Source organism: Echinops telfairi, unplaced genomic scaffold (assembly GCF_000313985.2).
Source record: "Echinops telfairi isolate 266 unplaced genomic scaffold, ASM31398v2 ScPeMD7_31;HRSCAF=116, whole genome shotgun sequence".
In the NCBI taxonomy this organism is placed as follows: Eukaryota; Metazoa; Chordata; class Mammalia; order Afrosoricida; family Tenrecidae; genus Echinops; species Echinops telfairi.
This window is the reverse complement of record NW_022103928.1, coordinates 27,863,835-27,883,531: the sequence shown is the minus strand read 5'-3', so window position 1 is coordinate 27,883,531 and position 19,697 is coordinate 27,863,835. Positions and strand designations below refer to the sequence as shown.

Here is a 19,697-nt window from a genome sequence, read left to right as displayed (position 1 = left end):
ATCCTGCATCCTCTTCCCAAGTCCCCAGGGCCCTGGCCTCCTCTCCAGACAATGAAGCTTGACGGTGAAGCAGACATCTCTGAGGGGGGCAAGAAGGCACATCTTGCTTACGTTACAGTGATCCTTCAGTGCAAAAAGGAGGAGGAAGCCCCCTCAGATAACCACAGTGGAGTCTGCCTGAGCACAGCCTCCTCCCCATCCCCAAGTCGCCTGCTGACTTCACATGCCCTTCATGACTCTGCTCGCCCCCAACCTTATCCCTGGAGAGAAGGTAGTAGCAGGAAAATAAAGGTGAAGAAAGTGGATCACTCACTCCCATTCAGTTGATGCCAACACCCCCCTGTGGGTTTCTGAGACTAACTGTTGATGGGAGTAGAAAGCCCAGTCTTTCTCCTTCTGCTGGTTTTGAACTGCCAACCCTGTGGATTCGCAGACCAGCACTCCTGGAGAAACTGGATAAGAAGCTGGAAAAGGTAAGAACTGGAAAAAAATAAATGGAGCCGAGCAAGACAGCAGCCACTAACTAGTGCCCGAAACAGGGCAGAGCAGAAGGCCCTGCTGGAGCACGTCAGCAGCTAGAGAGGGAGGCAGCTCAGGAGAGCCAGTGCCCACCTTCCAGGGCACGAGCAGGGCCCTGAGGCAGGGAGTCAGGAGCAGGTGCTTCTGCATAGGTTTTTGCCAGAGCTGTGTTGTAATCAATTACTTTGTATTCAAAGTAAATAAAGAAACAAACAAAAGAAGTCAAACTTCTCTCCCACAGCTGCTCACTGCATGCATTCTAACTGGTAACTCACCCTTTCTCCACCCTTCTAAAATATACTTTCCGACAACAGGCTTTGCTAACTCCCTTCTGTGAGAGGACTATTTCTAATGATTGCCCAAGCCACTGGACTCCACTAGGGCACCTGTCCAGAGCCCAGAGAATCTATGCATTAGTGCAGGACTCGGCCCGAGAGCTGAGTCTCTGACACGTGCTGATTGCAGGGGGCCTGGCCGGCTAAGGGCTCAAGTGCCCCGAGCTCATTCTCCCTTCTTGGGACTGCAGACCAGGGTGGGGCTGCCCTCCTATTAGGTTTCTCGGGTAGAAAATACCTTGGTGCTTGGCTTCACATGAGAAAGAATTCTCGCTGGAACCTGGTTTGTGATCAATGTGGGTTTTTATAAAGGGCGGAAGAAGTTTCAGGTGTTAGAGTCACTGAATGCACACGACCTTGTGGGACTGCCCACCCACATGTGGTAGCCTGGGGCCAGAGAGATGGTGACAGGGCCAAGCGGGCACAGAACAGCAGCCGGAGGGCAAAGAAGAAGGGCCGAGGGTCTCGAGGTTGGGGGAGTTGAGACTTCTGGCTGGGAGGCGTGGTCGAAGGTCTTGGTTGACCCCATTGACTGAATTAAGCCCACCTGGGCCTAGTTGGACCGCCAGGTGTGCAGCCCACCTGGCTCGGGCTAGAACTGGCGCATGTCCAGTAGTCTTCATGGCTGGCTAAGACTAAGGGCTCGCCTGATTCTCTGCAGCAACCTCCTGTAAGGCGGGGGTGGGCTTCAGGCATGGAGAGGGACAACCCCGCTGCCCCTGCCTCTTCCTACCTAACACTTCCAGATGCCCCCCTGGCCTACTTCCAGTTCCCAGCAGAGAAGGTCTCTGCAGCAGAGGTCAGCAGGGGACAGGATGAGGCATTCCAGAAGCAGAGACCTTTGTCACCTCCACATCTGCTGTGCCTGCCTGGTAGCACAGGCAGCCTCTGCAGAAGTCTCAGTCTCCACCTCTATCCTTCAGTCTCATTTTCTCCCTCAGTCCCCTTCACTTAGCTTCTGTCCCTTCCTCCCTCTTTTGTCCCTTCCTTCCTTGTTTCTCTCCTCCTCTTCCCCTCTCCCCCTACGCCACCTCCTGGCTGTTTCTCCGCGCTTCACCCATCACCTTGGCCTCTCTCCTCCCCTTCACAGGGAGAAGGGACCAGAAGGGCTTCCGGGAGGGGGTTGCTCATCTTCTCGGGCACTTCCGACGTTCAGCCGTGAAATCTGTGGATTTCACAGTGGAACAATGGAACATACTATCTCCACAGGAGAAACATGAGGTCGTCTGCTCTCAGAAAGGTTTAAAATCTCAGAAACCCAGAGGGGGCAGTTCTGCTTTGTTTTACAGACTCGACTCAATGGCCGTGGTTTTTCAGATCTAGTAGTGACCTGCCCATTGCAGGAGGCAATCAAATGAGACAGGGTGATGTAGAATGTATAAGGCTGATTTCCTCCATGGCCCTGAGATCATCCTGATCTGCCATTCAAGGTGCTTTCAGGAACCCTTGTGTATTTAAAACCATAGAAGCTCGGCGTCAATGCAAGCACAAGTATGCTTCAAAATAAAAGTTGCTCTTGTTTTTATGGGGAGAAGTGTTGTTGTAGGCCCCAATACCTAGAGATCAAGCCCAACAGAACAAAGCGCGGCCCAGTCCTGCACCATCCCCACGGTTGCTTGTGACTCAGACAGTGTTCCATTGTGATGCATGGAGTTTTCAAGGGTTGGTTTTCACCAGGCTTTTCTTTCTAGTCTACCTTAGTCTGGAGACTCCATCGACGCCTAGTTCAGTATCTTCCAGCAGCACACCAACCTCCCCTGGCAGATGGGTGGTGGCGGCTCCCTGAGGTAGCTTGCCTGGGAATTGAACTTGGCTCTCCTGCACGTACCATGAGCATTCTACCACTGAGCCATCCACTGCCTCTGGAAGAAATAGTGCCTTCTTTATGATTTTTAGTATATGTTAAATCTATTTTAATTTTAAAAGCAACATAATTATGCCAGTCAATTTTAGGAAACAGGTTCCAGAAGGGAAAAAAACGTTGCTGATTCCATAGCCTTGTTATGGCCATGGTGTGTGTTTTGTGGCTTCCTCCCAGCCTTTTCCTTCGATCAGTTGCATTCACAAGTGCGTGCAAGCCGTTCTGCATGCCGTCTTGACAGCATTCTTCCCAGCTCCACCCAGGAGCATTCTTACCTAGCACCACCTTTGTAGTTTTTCGCGACCGCTCAGTGCCCCGCCGAGTGGATGAACTGTGTGTGCTGTAGCCGCTGTTCTGAAACACACTTTGTATGAATATCTTCAAAGATAGATCATTAAAAAGCCAGGCGAAGACAGCACACCGCCCTGTTCTCATCCACCTTGTAAAGGAAGAGTGTTCCCCCATGCTCCTGGAAGGAGGGAGCGCGTGCGCTTTCAAAAGCCCAGATGTGTGCTAAGAACAGTGGTGGGGGCTCTTGTGTTGTGGTTATTGAGTCACCACGAAGACGCTTCAAAAAGCTCATGGAAAAAAGCCCTGGCCTTTCCATTCCGTTTTCCCACACGCTTCGATGCCTGCGCCATGCCACAGTCATTTGTAGATGGGACTGCCGAGATCCTCAGCGTGTCCTTCGCTTGGTCTTCACAGGTAGCTCACTAGGCCTTTGGTCCCAGGCTTGCTTCTCAGCATCATAGTACACACCGATGACAGACAGCTGGTGGCCGTGCATGCCATCCTGTTTGATCATCGGTTAAGTCAACCTCTTATGATCACAAAGTGCCGGTCGTCATCCTGTCTTACGGACAAGAAAGGGTAGGCCCAGAAACACTGGCTTTGCAAGTCGCAAGGCTCCTTGGCTTTGTGGAGGCCAGGGTGCCAGAGTGCCTGTGGGACCTGCCTGACTCCCAGCCGAGGGCTGTCTTGTGCTCAGGCCTCTCAACCTTTGCGTAATAAGGCCTCTGGGGGTTTCAGGATTTCCATGGCGCTGTCGTGAGGACCTTGGATGAAATGGACCAAGAGGGCAGGGACCCATTATCCAGAGAGGCGCTGAGGCTGGGCCTGAGCCTCCTCCCAGCTATCCACGACCTTCACCGAGGGATGCTGGAGGAGCTAGAGCAGAGGCTAGAGCACTGGTGAGCATATCCCCGATACCCACCCACCCTACCCCCACCCCAGTCCTGTTGTCCTGGAGGGCAGAAAGCCAAGGAGCCACCACTGCCCATGAACTGGGCTCCAACTCCTGGTGACCCCGCCGTATCAGAGCAGAGCTGTGCTCCAGCGGGTTTAGGGGACGGACTTCCCTGCAGCAGATCTCCAGGCATTTCTTCCGAGATGCCTCTGGATGGACTCAAACTTACAACTTTTTCATTAGGAGCAAGTCTGCTGACTATTCGCACTCCCTAGGGACTCCTGTTGTGAGGCAGACAGGCTGGTAAAAGCGTGGCCCTGTCAACCTCAAGGTTGGCAGTTCAAACCCACCAACCTCTCGAAAAGAAAGATGAGGTTATTGTACCCGTAAAGATGTACAACCTCAGAAATCCTATCTAGGGTCACTGTGAGTTGGAATCGACTCAGTGGCAGTAGGTTTGGGGGTTGTTTTTGGTACGTGACGTGTCTCCGTTTTACTGATGGGAAAACCAGACAGAAAAGTGCTATGTCATTCGCCCACTGTGGAAAACACACTGGAAAGGTAGAGCTGAGGTTTGCACCGTCTCTCCAGCTGCTGTGTTGAGTGGACTCCCAGGTTGAGTACTCTGTCCCCTCCCCGGCAGGGAGGGCCAGCAGAAAGTGGCTGACATCTTCCTGGCACGGGAGCTGGAGTTTGAGGCCCACGCGACTCACATCCTGCAGTTCGACAGGTTCCTGGGTCTGCTCAGTGAGAACTGCCTCCACTCTCCACGGCTGGCAGTTGCTGTTCGAGTATTCGAGGTGGGTCCCCCACTTCTCTGAGAGACCCTACCCATTGGGCGTAAGAGGGGCAGTGGGCACTGAAGGGCTTAACACACACGGGCAGAGCAGCCAGCCGGACCACGGCCGTGGGGTTGGAGAGTCACCCGTATTAGGAGGGAAAAAGGGAACCAGGACAAGGACATCCTCTGCTGGGCTATGCATGACAGCTCGGTGACCTCAGCCACTGAGAGTCTTTCTGGCAGTTCTTCTGTCTCAGAAGAGAAGCACAAGTCAACCGAGGGTCCCATACGCTAGCACCCACTCTCTGGGGCTTTGCTCTCTTGCTAAACCTCAGAGTGAAGCCAGGACCTGCAGGGAGGGGTACTGGCACCAGCTGTGAGCCTGAAGAAATTCGTGGTCATGTTGTGCCGTGGCTGATCTGAGGGGGCTCTCTAGGGGTGAGGGGCTGGGGTGTGGGGACCTAGACTTGAAGGTGGGGAGAAGCTAAGGTTAACCAGGAAGACATAAGGGAACGGTGGAGGGGAATCCCCTGAGCCTGGGGCCTAAGACGGGACTCTGTTGGGGCTTCCTTCCCCTCTCTGAGAGCAGCAGAGTCTGCAAGACCACGACCAGAGCGTGAAGCACCGGCTGCTGAGAGTGGTCCAGCGCCTCTTCCAGTACCAAGTGCTCCTCACAGGTGAGCCCTGCAGGTGCAGGAGGGCATGCTCCACAGAGGGGCAGGGGGAGGGGGCCACCGAGGAGGCGGTGGAGATGAAAGGTGTGTGATGGTGATCTCCGTGACACAGGCTAGTGGGGAGGGGAAGGTGGCCTTCCCGAGGCACTCCGTGCTGCCTCTAACTTCCCTTCCAGGTCAGCCAACATGGAAATCCCCACGGCAGTGGTGACCGACTCTGTACTGTCAGCCTTGCCCAGCCTCGACCTCCCTTTTCTGCACCCCCCCCTGCCTCAGCAGGTGTCTCATTTCACTGCAATCACTCTTGTCAAAGTCACCAAAGCCCTCTTTGCTGCCAAATCCAGTGGACAGGGGAGTCCTGGGCTTGCTGAATCTCTGAATGTGCAGCGTTAGCACCGACCACTGCTGCTGCCTGCAGCCCTGCCCTCCAAGGCTGCTTGAAAGCACTCACTCGGGACGTTCTCCAGCCTCCCAGGCGGCTCTTCCTTCTCCGTTGATGGCCTTTCTTCCTCCCCTTCCTTGTCAGGGTGTCCCGAAAATCCACACCCTAGGGCTCAATCCTAGCACCATTTTCCTTCCCTCACCACGAACTCTCCCCAGTGGGGGAATCTTCCCCTCTTCAAGAAGTCCACCCGCCAAAACACCTAGACCTCTGTCCTGAGCTATTGGCCCTCTTGCCCAGTGGGCTCCCAAAGGATAGAACTGACACTTGTGCAGGGGAGACGAGCGGCACACACCGGCACGAGCATGCAATGCCAGGTCAACACCCGAGAGCAGTGGTCCTCCACCTCCCTAACACCGCGACCCTTTCATACAGTTCCTCGTGTGGTGGTGACTCCCCCAACCATAACATTATTTCCATGGCTACTTCATCACTGTCATTTTGCTACTGTTATGAATTGGGCGACCCCTGTGAAAGGGACATTCGACCACCAAAGGGGTCACGACCCACAGGTTGAGAAGCGCTGCACTAAAGCAAGGGGACAAACAATCCATTTCTCTAATTTGACAAAGACTTACTGAACACCTACTGTGCACCGGGCTTCATTCCAGAGCTTGTATTCTAGTGGAGGAAACAGACCAATGAATAAGGAAACAAAAAGGGCAGTAAATAAGAAATCTTGAAGAAAAGTAAGCCAGTTAAGGTGGCGGAGAAGATAGGAGCAGGGTTGCTGTAGTCAACAGTGATCGGGGAAGACCTTTGAGGGGGGCGACACTGAAAAGAGAATACAGGGAAGGAGGGTGTGGGCCATAGGGAGAACTGAAAGAAGGGAGGGCCAGACAGAGAGAATGGCAAGTGCAAAGGTCCTGGGGTAAGAGCAAATGGGGCATGCCCAAGGAATAGCAAGAATGCCCTGTGACTGGGATGGAAGCAGCAAGGTGATATTTGGAAAGGGTCAGACCGTGTAAGGCCTGGTAGCTCAAAGTGTGCTCCAGCTTAGCCATCCACACGCTCCTGTGTGGATTACCGTGTCTGTCTCCCCAATAGTGTGTTTTCCAGGAGGCTGATGTCCTACAGGCAATAGCACACGTGCAGGCACTCAGTAGGCATTTGTTGAGCTCACAAATGACTAGCAGAGAAGGCAGCGACCCTGCTGGTCCTGGGGGCCAGCCTGGTACGATGCTAGTGTGCAGTGTGATAGGGCTGACAGGAGTGGGGCAGTGGACGACTCCTTCTTTTGGAACTTCCATCTCCAGAATGAGAAGGGGTGGACAAGAGGGACTCGTGAGGGCATAGCTAATTCCTGGCTCTTGTTCTACCTACAGACTATTTAAATAACCTCTGCCCGGACTCAGCTGAGTACGAGAACACTCAAGGTAAGTTAGGCATGGACTGGAGGAAGAGGAACCCTTCCTAATTACGGACCGTCTCCCCACCTCTGCCCCTAGACCAGTTCTCAGGCCCAGACAGGCTGGGTGTATTCTGGAGACGAGTCCCCAGGTCTTTGGAGGAGATTCTCTCTTCACGTGTACCACGAGAAGTCTCTGGCTGATGTCCAGTAAGACACGGAGAAAGAGGTGACCCCACTCAGTGGTAGGAGGTGTTTCCAGTTCTGAAAAGCACACTCCGACTCCTTATCGCTTCCCAATTCTGTGGCTATTCCTGGAGGACCTACTTGTTGGGGAAGTTCCCCTCTTAACATATTCAGTGTGCATTCAGGAGAGCGGGAGTGCAGCGTGGCCTAGACAGTGACCTGACCTTCCACGGGGAAGCTGGCCATCGCGTACAAGGTCCTGCAGCCACAGCAGTGTCGGAGAGGGCTGCGGAGGAACAGGCAGGGAAGAGGCAAGGATGGTGACGCTGGGCTGGCCTTCCTTACACAGCCTGGCTGTCTGCTCTGCTTCCCTCTGCAGGTGCACTGGCCCTCATCTCCAAAGTCACAGGCTGCGTCAACGACAACATGGAGCAAGGGGTAGGTCATGCCGATTCGCACCTCTTTCCGGTGCCAGTTCCAGGGCCCTCCTTACACCTAGCCCTGGGTCTGCCTTGGGGTACCCAACTTCTTGGGGCTCCTAAGACCTTGCAAAGAGCCATGGGTTCTGGCATGACATCTGTTGTGTGCTTTCTGGTGTGGAGTGTCCTTTCCTGGGTCTCAGGTTCACCATTTAAATAATGAGGGTGGCTACCGGCTGGTACTGACTCCCTAAGTGCTGCCCAGATAGGTCTGAGACCACCTGCACTGGCCCCTGGAGTGCCTTGTACCCTTCAGATTCCTAGAAAGACACTTCCAGACTGTCCAGTCAGAATCTCTGGGGATGGAGTCTAGGGGTAAGCATTTTCAACAAGCACCACAGGAAAATGTAACACCATAGAAGTTTGCGCTTCACTGCGGTCTGTGGCCTCTCGAAGCATGCCTAATTCTGACAGTGTGTCAGGCCGTAGGGTCCACCAAGGTGTCCACCAAGGATGGCAAGCTTTATTCCACATGCCAACTCCAGGTCCAAAAGTACTATCAATGTTTTTAAGCCCTTTATTAAATATATTAAAATGTGAAGCTACTGGTTTAGCTTTTGAAGGCACTGTTTCCCTTTCTCTAAGCCCCGAAGAATCCTGAGCAATTTGATTAGTCCCTCGTCTTGTCATGTTCTGCAGTGTCTTTCTCAGAAAAGGTGTTTTTTATTTTAATGAATTCCAACGTATCAATCTTTTAGAGATTGTTCTTTTTGAAAATTCAGTGCCTAACTACTCTCCTATGATACACTTTCCAGTGTATCACTTTGCATTTAATATTCAGGTCTGCGATCTGTTTTGAGATAATGTTTATGAAAGGGATATGAACTCGAGGTCTAGATGCATGTTTTACATGCCTAGTTACTCCATCACTGTTTGTTTAAAAGACTATCCTTTCCCCATGGATTGTCTTGGTTCTTTTGTCCAAGACAATTGACTATGTTTGTGGGGATATAATTCTGTGACTGATCCCTCCCATTGATCTGTTTGTTCTTTCATCAGTACCATGCTGCCTTGATCACTGCACCTTTATAGTGACTATTGAAGTTAAGTATTGTCCAGCCTCCAACTTTGTTTTTCAGTATTGTGTTGGCTGTTCCGGATCATTTGCCCCTCCATGTAAACTTCAGACTCGGTGTGTCAAGATCTATAGAATAACTTGCTGGGATTTTGATTGTATTGCAGTGGATCTGCAGATCATATTGAGAACTGATATTTGAAAATATTGAATCTTCTTATCTTCATTATTGAAAGATACTTTATCCTGGATATAAAAATCTCAGGTCACAATTATTTTTATTTCAGAACGTTATAGATGCTATTCCATTGACTCCTGGCTTGAATAGTTTCTGATAAGCCTGCTTAGCTTTTCTTTTTCTCTTTCTTTGTGAAATCTGACCTTTTCTGGCTGCCTTTAAGATCCTCTCTTTATATTTGATTTCCAGTACTTTGGTTTTAATGCACCTAAGTGTGTGGCGTGGGTGTGGTTTTTTGCTTGTTTTGTTTTTGTGAGTGGAGAGAACAGTGTTTGTCTCCATTGATTTTCAAAATTCCTTTGTTAATTTTGGAAATTCCCAGTCATCTCCTCATCTGTTTATCATGCTTCGTTCTTTTCTTTTTGTTCTGGGATTCCAATTACACCTATGTCAGATTATTTCTTATTATCCCATTGCTCTTGGATGCTCTATTCTTTTCCCCCTTACTCTTTGTGTCTTGGTTTGGATAATAATCTCTACTGACTTATCTTCAAGTATATTGATTCTTTCCTCTGCTGTGTTCAGATTGCTGTTAAACCTGTCAGCAGAATTCATTTCTGACATATTTTTTATTTATAACATTTCCACTTGACTTTATTTTTTATAGTTCCCCGCTTTTTTGACATTTTCCACCTGTTTATATATACTGTTCACTTTTTCTACTATATTCTTTCAAATGTTTCTCCTCCTTATTCTGAAGCCCCTACCTGAAGATTCCAACATCTTTCCATCTTTATTTGATGAATATTTTGTCTCTTGACAATAAGTTTGTTGTTGTTGCTGTTGGATTTTGGTGGAGGTTTTTATTTGTTGCTGGGTTTTTTGTTTTGCTGTTTTTGTTCCTGTAAGTTGTTTCTATGGAGTGCTAGACATCATCGCTTCTCGGGGCCTCTGGGCTAAGATCGAGTGTGTGAGTGCTGGACATTGTTAAGTAGAACTGTTGCTGTTAGGTGCATGCTGTCAAGTCACTTCTGGCCCACAGAGTCCCTGTGCACACAGAATAAGACACCCTGAGCCCTGCACCATCCTCACAATTGTTCTTATGTTTGAGCCCCTTGTTGAAGACACTGTGTCAATCTTTCGCATCACGGGTCTTCCTCTTTCTTGCTGCCCCTCCACTTTACCATGCATGATGACTCTCTAGGGACTAGTCCCTCCTGATAACATCGCCAGAGTACATGAGACAAGCGTCTCACCATCGTTGCCTCCAAGGAGCATTATGGCTGTACTTCTTCCAAGATTGATCTGTTTGTTCTTCTGTGAATATTCTTTGCCAGCACCATATTCAGATGCACCGGTTTTTCTTCTGTCTTCCTTATTCAGTGTCCACCTTTTACATGTATAGGAGGTGATTGAAAGCACCGTGGTTTGGGTCAGGTACACCTTAGTCCTCAAAGTGACATCCTTGGCCTCAACATTTAGAAGAGGTCTTCTACAGTAGATTTACCCAATGCAACGTGTCCTTTGTTTTCTTGACTGTTGATTCCATGAGCACTAATTGTGTATCCAAGCAAAATGAAATACGTAACTTCAATCTTTTTTCTATTTATCATTATTGGTCCAGGTGTGAGGATTTTTTATTTTCTGTACAGGTTGTTGCCAAAGGACTGTAGAGACTGATAACTAGCACTTATACTAGAAATGGTTCGCATTAGTATGGGGGCTTGAGTCTATCTAATCAGGAGTTTAACCAGGTTTGGGTTTTGCTCTTGCCTTCCATGTACCACAGATGCCATGTTCCTCTAGCAGGGAACTACTGTGGTGCTTTGGGTTCAGGCACCAGGCTGCTAACCACAAGGTCAGCAGTTCAAACCCACCAGCCACTCTGTGGGAGAAAGAAGAGACTGTCTGCCCCAGTCAAGATTTACAGTCTCAGAAAACCAATTTGATATGAGTTCAAATCAACTCGATGGCAGCAGGTGGCTGGTGCAGGGAGTTTCTTTAATGTTCCTGCTCCATCCTCCGCTCTTAACAGTCTCTGTACCATAGAAGGGGTCTCTTCCATGTTGCCACCCCTCTCAGAGATAGACGACTATGTCATGTTATCAGTGCTCAGCTTGTGCCCGGCGCCAGGGAGATTTCTCAGTTCTCACGGACAAGCCTTAATCTTAAGCAGGGCCAGTGAGCCAGGTTTTCTCAGCTTTCAGGCCCCACCCCTCCATGGCAGCCAAAAGGAGCCTTGTCTTGGATCATGTCTGCCCCTCCCCCAGCAGTAACTGACCTGTTTCGTTCTGGGCCAACGGGATTTCCTCTCACCTATATGAACAAATCACTTTTCCTTCTACCTTTTCTCCAGAGGCTTGAAATCTTTGCCGAGGTTCTGGGGGTGGGCATATTTCCTGACCCTCCCCAGTGACTGATGGTGTTTTGCTTTGTATGAAAGAGGGCTGTGGGAAAGGGCGTGAGGTCCTGTGCCAGCCATTCAGCCACAACCCACATGCCTACCTCACCAAAGGGGGCTCTCACTGGCCTCCTTCCCTGCCCCCAGTCATCCTTGGGAGCAGCAGGTGAAGACTCTCAGAAAAAAGCTTGCAAATGAGGACAGATGTGATGTCTCTCTTGCCCGCACTCCCTGGTGTTCTAAGCCATCACGCTAGCCCACACTTGACCTTTCTGAATTCATTAACATTTCAGCTGCTTTCTTCTCCCTTTCTATTATGCCAGCCACCTCTTCCTCCTGGGTGTCACCAAAGGGGCGACAGTCCTATCCTGGGGTCTTTTTGGAGAGACTTGTCATTTACTGACATTCAGTTCATTTGGTTGCCCAGTAACCTCAGCTCTGCGATTGGCTTAAGCAAAATTATGCTTTTGTAGAGTATCTGCCTTTTTCTCATTGCTAACATGGGAGCAGTGTTCTCTTGCAGCTCTGTGCATCATAAGCAGAAGCAAACCTATTAGATATGTTGGAATGTGTACGATTTTAAGCTCAAAACCCTGGACAACATAAAAGATGTTTTTCAAGGTGACTTCTCCACACCCAATCTTATCTTTCTAGCTGATGTGAGCACCCAGACCCTGAGGAAGGCTCAAGGGGTGCCTGTCCCACGGGGTCTTACAAAGCACATCAGTTTGTAGCAGAGCACTTGGCACACAGTGGGTCTTCCTGGCATTGATAGTTGCTATTGGTGTTCTAGAGAAGAGATGTGCAGAGAGGAGATGGAGGGGTGCTGCCGTGCGCACACTGTGTGCTTTCTAAGAGAGGAAAGGCTACCATGTTACATACTGCACATAAGCCAACAGTGGACCAGCACAGCGTTTCCCGGCACACGTACATTTCTAACATTTCTAACCGTGGGGCCCCAAGAGGCACAGACCCGGCTTCTCGGGGGCGGTACATTGTGTCGTTTGCTCCCTCTCTTGGAAGCCCGCAGACAGGCTGACCTCGGGCATCTGTTGGCTCTGGTAGTAAAGTCTGAAGCTCCAGGCCTTATGAGGGACACAGACATGAAGTAGGGTCAGGGGCCCAGAGACAAACAAGGGAGAGAGGCCAATTGACCCCTCCATGGCACACAGAAAGGCAGTGGTGCCAGGACAGGTCTGATTGTGGACAGCCCAGAGCTCCTGACAGGAGGTGGGATTTGGGGATGACTTTTCTGGGCTTTATTTCCTTCCTCTGAAATAGAAGCAAAGTTACCCTTTACAGTACAGGTAGGACCTCTTGGCCTGATCATCTCCCCTTCTCCTGCCTGCAGGAAAACCTGCAGAAACTGGTCCACATTGAGCACAGTGTCCGTGGCCAAGGGGATCTCCTCCAGCCAGGAAGGGTGAGTGCCACCACCTCTGTGGGCAGAGGGCGGCAGGCTGGTAACCGGGTGAGGCTCTGATAAGCTCCATTGTTCAGCTGGGCTGGCCCCAGACAGGCCTGGCTGCAGGTACTGTTTCCCTGCAGAGGGTGGGAGGGGTGACCGCACTGCTGGGCTCACCCAGACACATGGGCTGCCCTGCTGGCGTTTTCCACACATACGTCTGCTCTCTGGGCATTCCTGTTGGGGTCAGTGCTCGCAGGAGTTACTGGGGAATCAGGAAAACTCTCTCTCAAGAGCCCCCAACAAAGCACATGACAAAAGAACATTCTTCAAAAGAAATTTACCCTTTTAAGCTGCAAGGAGAAAAGATAAAACTTACCTCCATAAATAGTCCAAAATGTGCCCATTACCTGCTGTAGCCCATGAAGGACCCGAGATGAAAGGTAGAGCTCAGATTTACTCAACATTAGCCTGGACTTCGCTGGCCGCAGACATTCTGACCTGGGTTATCTATTAGTTCATTCAATATATAGCATCCCCTGTGAATTGAAATCAAACTAATAGCAGTGGGTTTGGCTTGGTTGGTTTGTTTTATATATCCTCCAGAATTAGAGGATGTGCAGCCACTTTTCCCAGGCTTTCAGCTGTTTTAACAAACCTCTACATGGTGACGAACCAGGGAGGGAGTTATTGTTCGGACCACCCAGAAGAGCGTCCGAGGCTTGGTACAGGATGTGGCCCAGTGCTCCTGGAAGGCCCAGATGCCTCACTCTTCAGCTACTGCTCTCGAGCACACCGAGCAGCTCTCCTGAGCTGGGCATTCGCCCCCCAGATGGTCTCTAATACCTTGGGGAACAGCATCATTTCAGTTCTCCACTGGAGGGCCTCCCTTCCCTGTGTCTGGCAGCAAGGAAGAAATGCTGCCCGCCCCACTTCCTTGGGAAGGCTCAGGGAATCAGCCTTGGCACTGAGCCCTGCTTCTCTCCCCACAGGAGTTTCTGAAGGAAGGGACGCTGATGAAAGTGACGGGGAAAAGCAGACGCCCCCGGCACCTGTTTCTGGTAAGTACCTGGCTTTCACGCCATGTCCCGGGGCTGTCAAGTTCTGTGACCCTTTCTGGGGCCAGCCCTCAGGCTCACTGGAAGGAGGAAGACTAGAGCAAAGGGGAATCATCAGTGAGCACCATTCAGCACCGCGAAACTTTCCAGAAGACCAAGAAACGAACCCTTGGAAACCACAAAGCAACATTCATTTGCTCTCTGAATGATTTTGAGTGGAATTTGGCTAAGACTTATTTACCTTATTTCTCTGCCCTCGACAACCGAAAACCAGGAACCACTCAATGGGTGGGAAAACAAGGCCCAGAGAGGAGAAGTCCATTTGGCCCCGTCCCTAACAGGTTGTTGGTCCAGCCTCAGAAGGAAAGCCCAAATGACCACCTCGGTCCAGCACTCTCCCCTTCGCAGGCGACTGAGTGCTGTCTGACATTGTTGGTGGTTTTCAGGCAGCACCTTGAATATCAGGGACTGACTGTGAACCCATGCTCAGTCTCAGTGACCGCTGATGCCTCAAGCCCATGGCCCCACGTTGCTGTGTTTATAAATTCTTCTCTCTGCTGAATATCATTTTTCTCTTCACTCCTCACGTGTGGCTGCCTTTCTTAGTTACTTGTCAGTAGTGACAGCCTGTAATATCCGCCTCAGGCTCTGCATCTGCTGGAAGCTGCCCGTGAGAACTAGGGGTACAGTAATTGTCAGTAGGCTGAGTGTGGGTTTCAGAACTCTTCGGGTTCAGCTAAATGCGGGGCACCCCTGTGTGCCGGGTACTGGAAACAGAGATGGAAGTCACATTCCCTACTCTCAGCCCTGGTTGTCTACTGGGAGAGAGAAACAATGAAACAGATTGTTAAGGTTGTCTACTGGGAGAGAGAAACAATGAAACATTGTTAAAAATACAAAGTTTTAAGGATGCTATGGGGAGGATCGCAGGGAGCCCTGTGAGCAAAGAGGACCAAGGAGAGTCAAGGAATAAAAAGAAGCACCATCAGCAGCCGACGTGGATCGAGACGTGTCTGGGACAGACCAAGACCACTGCTAGGGCACGGTGGGGTTCCGTAGTAGAACTCTCACTTTACACACAAGAGACACAGTTTAATTCCCTAACCACCTGCCACGCAGGAGACACATTTCAAGTCCCTAACCACCTCAAGGGCAAGCACCGCACGCCTGCCAGTGGAGGCTACACCGGTGTAGTGAGGTTCCCAGACCCTCATCAACAGTCACCATCTCAGGAGTGCACGGGACAAGACTACTCTTTGGCTGAGTTGGAATTGAATCCGTGGCAGTGAGTGTTTTGTGTTTAGAGCATGGAGCAGGAGACCCTGGATAGGGGCAACCTTTAACACGGTTGGCTACTACCAAAAGATTGGAATCCATCAAGAGGAGCCTCAAAGGAGAGTCCTGGAGATCGACTTCTGAAAACCGAGCTACCGAAAACCCTACTGTGGAGCACAGTTCTACTCTGACACACATGGGGCGCTGTGAGGCAGCGTCGACAACGTGGCACCTTTTTAACATGGAGCAATGAATGGCTTTCCCCACTGGGCTCCGAGATCCACAACAGGGCAGAGACCAAGTCTATACAGCTATCAGGGCACCTGCTGTGCAAGGGGAGAATTGCCCTGTAGGTTTCTGAGATTGTAACTCTTTATGAGAGTAGAAAACCTCAGCTCTCTCCTTCGATGCATCTGATGAGTTCAAACCACTGACCTTAAGGTTGGCCTAATGCCCCCAGGGCTCCTTTGCTCCATGTTAGATGAGTCTATGGAAGGGAAAGCTGTTTCTCTGTATTTAGGACTGTCTGTGTGGGAATGAGGAGCCCTGACTTGTGTTGTCAGTTAAGCACTAGACAACCACAAGGTTGGCCATTCGAATTCACCAGTTGCTCCAAGGGAGAAAGAGGACACTGTCCACCCCTGTCAAGATTGACAGTCTCAGATTCCTTGGATAGGGTCACTGTGAAGTGGAATCGATTATGTACAAGGCTCCCTCCATGGTGGCCCTGTGGGGTAAGTATCGGGCTGCTTAACCACAGGGCCCCTGATTTAAAAGGCGAGCCTCAGAAACCCTGTAGAAGGCCTCTCTGAGTCTGAATCAACTCCTTGGCAGGGAGTGTGGATTTCTGGATGTGGTACTGACCCTGACCTGATCACTTCGCCTTCAGTAACTTTCAGATCAGCAGTTCTCAACCTGTGGGTCGCAACCCTTTTGGGGGTCGAACAACCCTTTCACAGGGGTTGCTCAATTCATAACAGTAGCAAAATTTCAGTTATGAAGTAGCAACGAAAATAATTTTACGGTTGGGGGTCACCACAACACAAGGAACTGTATTAAAGGGTCGAGGCATTAGGAAGGTTGAGAACCACTGTTTCAGATCATCACAAACTTGCCTGAGCCTCACGCACCCCATCAGGGAAGGCGGGGATACCGATGATTGGGGGGATTGAGCGAGAGACAGGCCATGTGTGTCTGGCACACAGAAGCCACTTAGTGATTATAACACCCCTTTCCCTCTTACAGCTGCCCATGGGCCACAGGGCCTCCCTCTGACCTGGTACAGACCTACAGAGTGTTGAAGCCACAGCTGTGGCCCTGAGTCTCTTCTTTCCTAAGAGGAAAGGGGACCTCATGCAGGATGAGGGTGAGGAGCGTGGGCCATGGAGTCAGATGAGATTCAAGTGCTAGCTCAGACTCTGGTAAGCCCCTTCCCTGCCTGCAGCCTCAGCCCCCTTCGCTGCAAGGCAAACAAGGGAGGGGAGGATGCCTCCGTGAAGGGGGGGGGGGTCAGCACAGGCTCCGCCTGCATCTCCCAGCTGCCCCCCATCTGGCCGCCTTCCAGGCCTTGCTCAGCCTGTCTCTGCCCCTCTTACAGGGACCTTGAGTTTGAGTGCCAGGCTGATATGCTGTTAGTAGGGGCCCTCAGCGGACATTCACTCAGCCTGCCCTCCCCTGGCCCCATGGCCCCTCGCACCCGCACAGCCTTCACCCAGCCTGGCCTCCTTGCTCCGATTCCTGCTGTTACTGAGCCCCACTCTCCCTCATTAGCCCGAACCTGGGCCTCCTCTCCGTCTTGGCAGGAGACTTGCCCAGAGTAGTAGACGTGATGAACACTGGGTGGAGGGAGAGGAGAAGGATGCATAGACAGGCGGTGGAACCAGGAGGCCCCACAGTGGACACACTTGAGGAAGAATCTCCCTTTTAAAGTGCCAGTTTCCTAACACAGCCATAGGTGTAGGGCAAAGTCAGGGCATCTGTCTACCCCAACCCCACCCCCAGGCACCAGGGTTTGGGTGATGCTGTGGTAAGGAGGGTGCTCTTCCATCTCCACAACACCCCTCTTCCCAGAGCTGATGGGTGGCTGCCTGTGATTGTGTGTAGCTTCCCAGCCCGTCGCAGATAATCCCTCCTCCTGTGTCCACAACGGGGCAGGCAGCACAGCCCACACGGCAGGGATGCAGGGACTACCAACCGGCTCATAATTAGGATGGAACACAGTCCTGAGCCACTAATAAAACCTCAGGGGGCTGGTGGCAGTTGCCATGGCAGCAGGGCTTAGAGGGTGGTCACAAAAAGGCTGGGACTGGGGAGTTACACCGCCACTTTACAAAGGTGGACGGTGCCCATAAGCAAGGCTCTGTGACCAGCTTTGATCAATGTCCCCCAATTAGGCCATAGTGTGCGCACGCGTAGGAGAGGCACACTCACTTATTTGTAACCCTGACTCTACCCCCTAATTGCCTGACACTGCTGTGCCTCAGTCTCTCCCTCAGTGAAGTGGGGGTGACTATGACAGTACCTGCCCGGTAGGATGGCTGGGGAATTCACTGAGGTCATTCGTGTCTGGCACAGAATAAGTGTTCAATGTGATTACGAGCCAGCAGAGCAGCGGGGGGTAGGGGGGGCGACTTTGAAGGTTCCTCCGGCCCACTGACACGCAGGTGTTGTGCATATTGTCTGTGACTGCTTCCTAGTGGTAGTGGGGCTGCTAACTGCAGGGCCAGGGGTGCAAACACACTAGCTGCTCCCTGGAAGAAAGAGGCAGCAGTTCTGCTCCATCCTCCATGGCTTCAGACAACTAGAACTGACTCGGTGACAGTGGGCTTGTGCCCACGAAGCCAACAATACTTGCTTTCCAACCCTGTATAGAAAATGTTCACCACCCTGTGGTCTCACCCCACCCCAGTAGGGAGTGTGCAGCCCGGAGAAAGGAAGGGACTGGCTGAGGCCACCTGGCCAGTCAGCATCTAGACCAGCTGGAGCCAAGGCTATGCCTGTGACCCTGGGGCTCCCAGGGAACTGTCCCCTGAGCACATTATTTGGACACAAGAAGGGTGGGACATGCCAATCCTGAGTTCTTACTCTGGGACAGACACTTCAGACGCACAGCCCTGGCTTAGGTCGGCTGCTGTGCCCAGAAGGATGGGCCAGGGAAGGATGGTGGTGCTCCCTGTCTCTCAAGCAAGGGTGTTGAGGCTCAGGGTAGGGACAGGGCTTGTCCTCGGCCACCCAGCTGGAACAGAGCAGGGTCAGGATCGATAGTCTGAGGTGTTCCCTGAGAATGACAACATCCTTCAGATGGCACTCCTTTGAGCGAAGCACAAACACTCCTCAGAAGGTAGTGTATGCCTTACATTCTGTTCTTCCTGTCTCCCCTGCGTGGATAAGGAGCTGGAGTTGTCCGTTCCATAATTGCTCAAGCTCCTAGTGAGCAGGCCAGTGTGACAACCATGACTCCCCCAAGGGGCACCCCTTCTTCCCCACTTCCTCCCCTCCCTCCATTTCTCCTTCTTCCTGCTCTTCCCTTCCTTCTCCCCCCCCCCAATTATATTTTATCCAAGTTTAATTGTCGAGTTGTTAGCTGCCATCCGCTTCCACTGGTGACACCACGTACAGCAGGGGAGCCACTGCCCAGTCCTGCGCCCTCTTGGCAGGGGTGCTCTGCCCACTGCTGCCATCACTGGGCTTTTGTGTACTTTCCACCTGAGAGGGCTCATCTTCCAGCACTGTGCCCCATAATATTCTGGGGTCACCCATAGAGTTTTTATTGGCTGGTTTTCAAAAGAGATCACCAAGCTTCTTCCTAGTGGTTGTTAGTCTAAAGCTGCCCACATGGTGGACCCTGCTGCTGTCTGACATGGCTGCGTAGCTGCCAGCAACATGCAGACAAGCCAGCACACCGTCTCAAGTGGATGTGTCCGTGTGCTTCCACAAGCAGGTGCCATCTTCTAACTACAGCCTGGATCGAGATCGAGACCACTCTCAGGTCCTGCCATCACCCCTCACCCCCTGCCACAGGTCCCTGTCCCTGCCTTCTCAGGCACTCCCCACCCAGCCCGGGCCACCACTGGCCTGGTTTCTGTCACTTTCCGTGAGTGTCTTGTCTGTTCTGACACATGGTATAAAGGCGGTCCAGCCGCGTGTGCGCTTGCGTGTTTGGCTCCTTTCTCACGGCCTGTTTTGAGGTTCAGATGGAACAGAGCAGGGTCGGGATCGACAGCCGTTGAGGGTAAAGTCGTTCCTCAGACTTGACTCCTTTGGTCTAAGCAGGAATTCCTAAGCAGGGAGCTGTTGTGTTATCTGCAGTTTGTTCCTTTTGATTTCTGAAGTCATATTCCATTGTGTGCCAGTGTGGTCATCTCTGCACCTCTCAGACCTTTGGGAGGTGCAGAGGCTAGTTTGGGCCTCTTGCAAATACAGTGGCTGTTCACACTCTAGGAGACCCTCTGTGAGTATGAGCATTTATCCCTAGGAGGGGGATTGTGAGGGAGGGGCTCAGGTTTTAATCCAGTGCGGTTTGACGTGGGGTAGGTGCTGCCACTGTGGGCAGGC

General features: G+C 51.5%; 1 protein-coding gene across 1 annotated transcript in view; it reads left to right on the top strand.

The window, feature by feature from the left end:
* FGD5 (FYVE, RhoGEF and PH domain containing 5) overlaps nt 1–19,697 on the top strand; it is a 151,419-nt gene that overhangs the window by 110,687 nt on the left and 21,035 nt on the right. Inside the window, exons 6-12 of the mRNA XM_045290132.1 lie at nt 3,745–3,905; nt 4,545–4,701; nt 5,272–5,359; nt 7,124–7,174; nt 7,712–7,770; nt 12,757–12,828; nt 13,803–13,906. Of these exons, the coding sequence (XP_045146067.1) occupies nt 3,745–3,905; nt 4,545–4,701; nt 5,272–5,359; nt 7,124–7,174; nt 7,712–7,770; nt 12,757–12,828; nt 13,803–13,906 (692 nt within the window). The remainder of the gene's footprint in view (nt 1–3,744; nt 3,906–4,544; nt 4,702–5,271; nt 5,360–7,123; nt 7,175–7,711; nt 7,771–12,756; nt 12,829–13,802; nt 13,907–19,697) is intronic.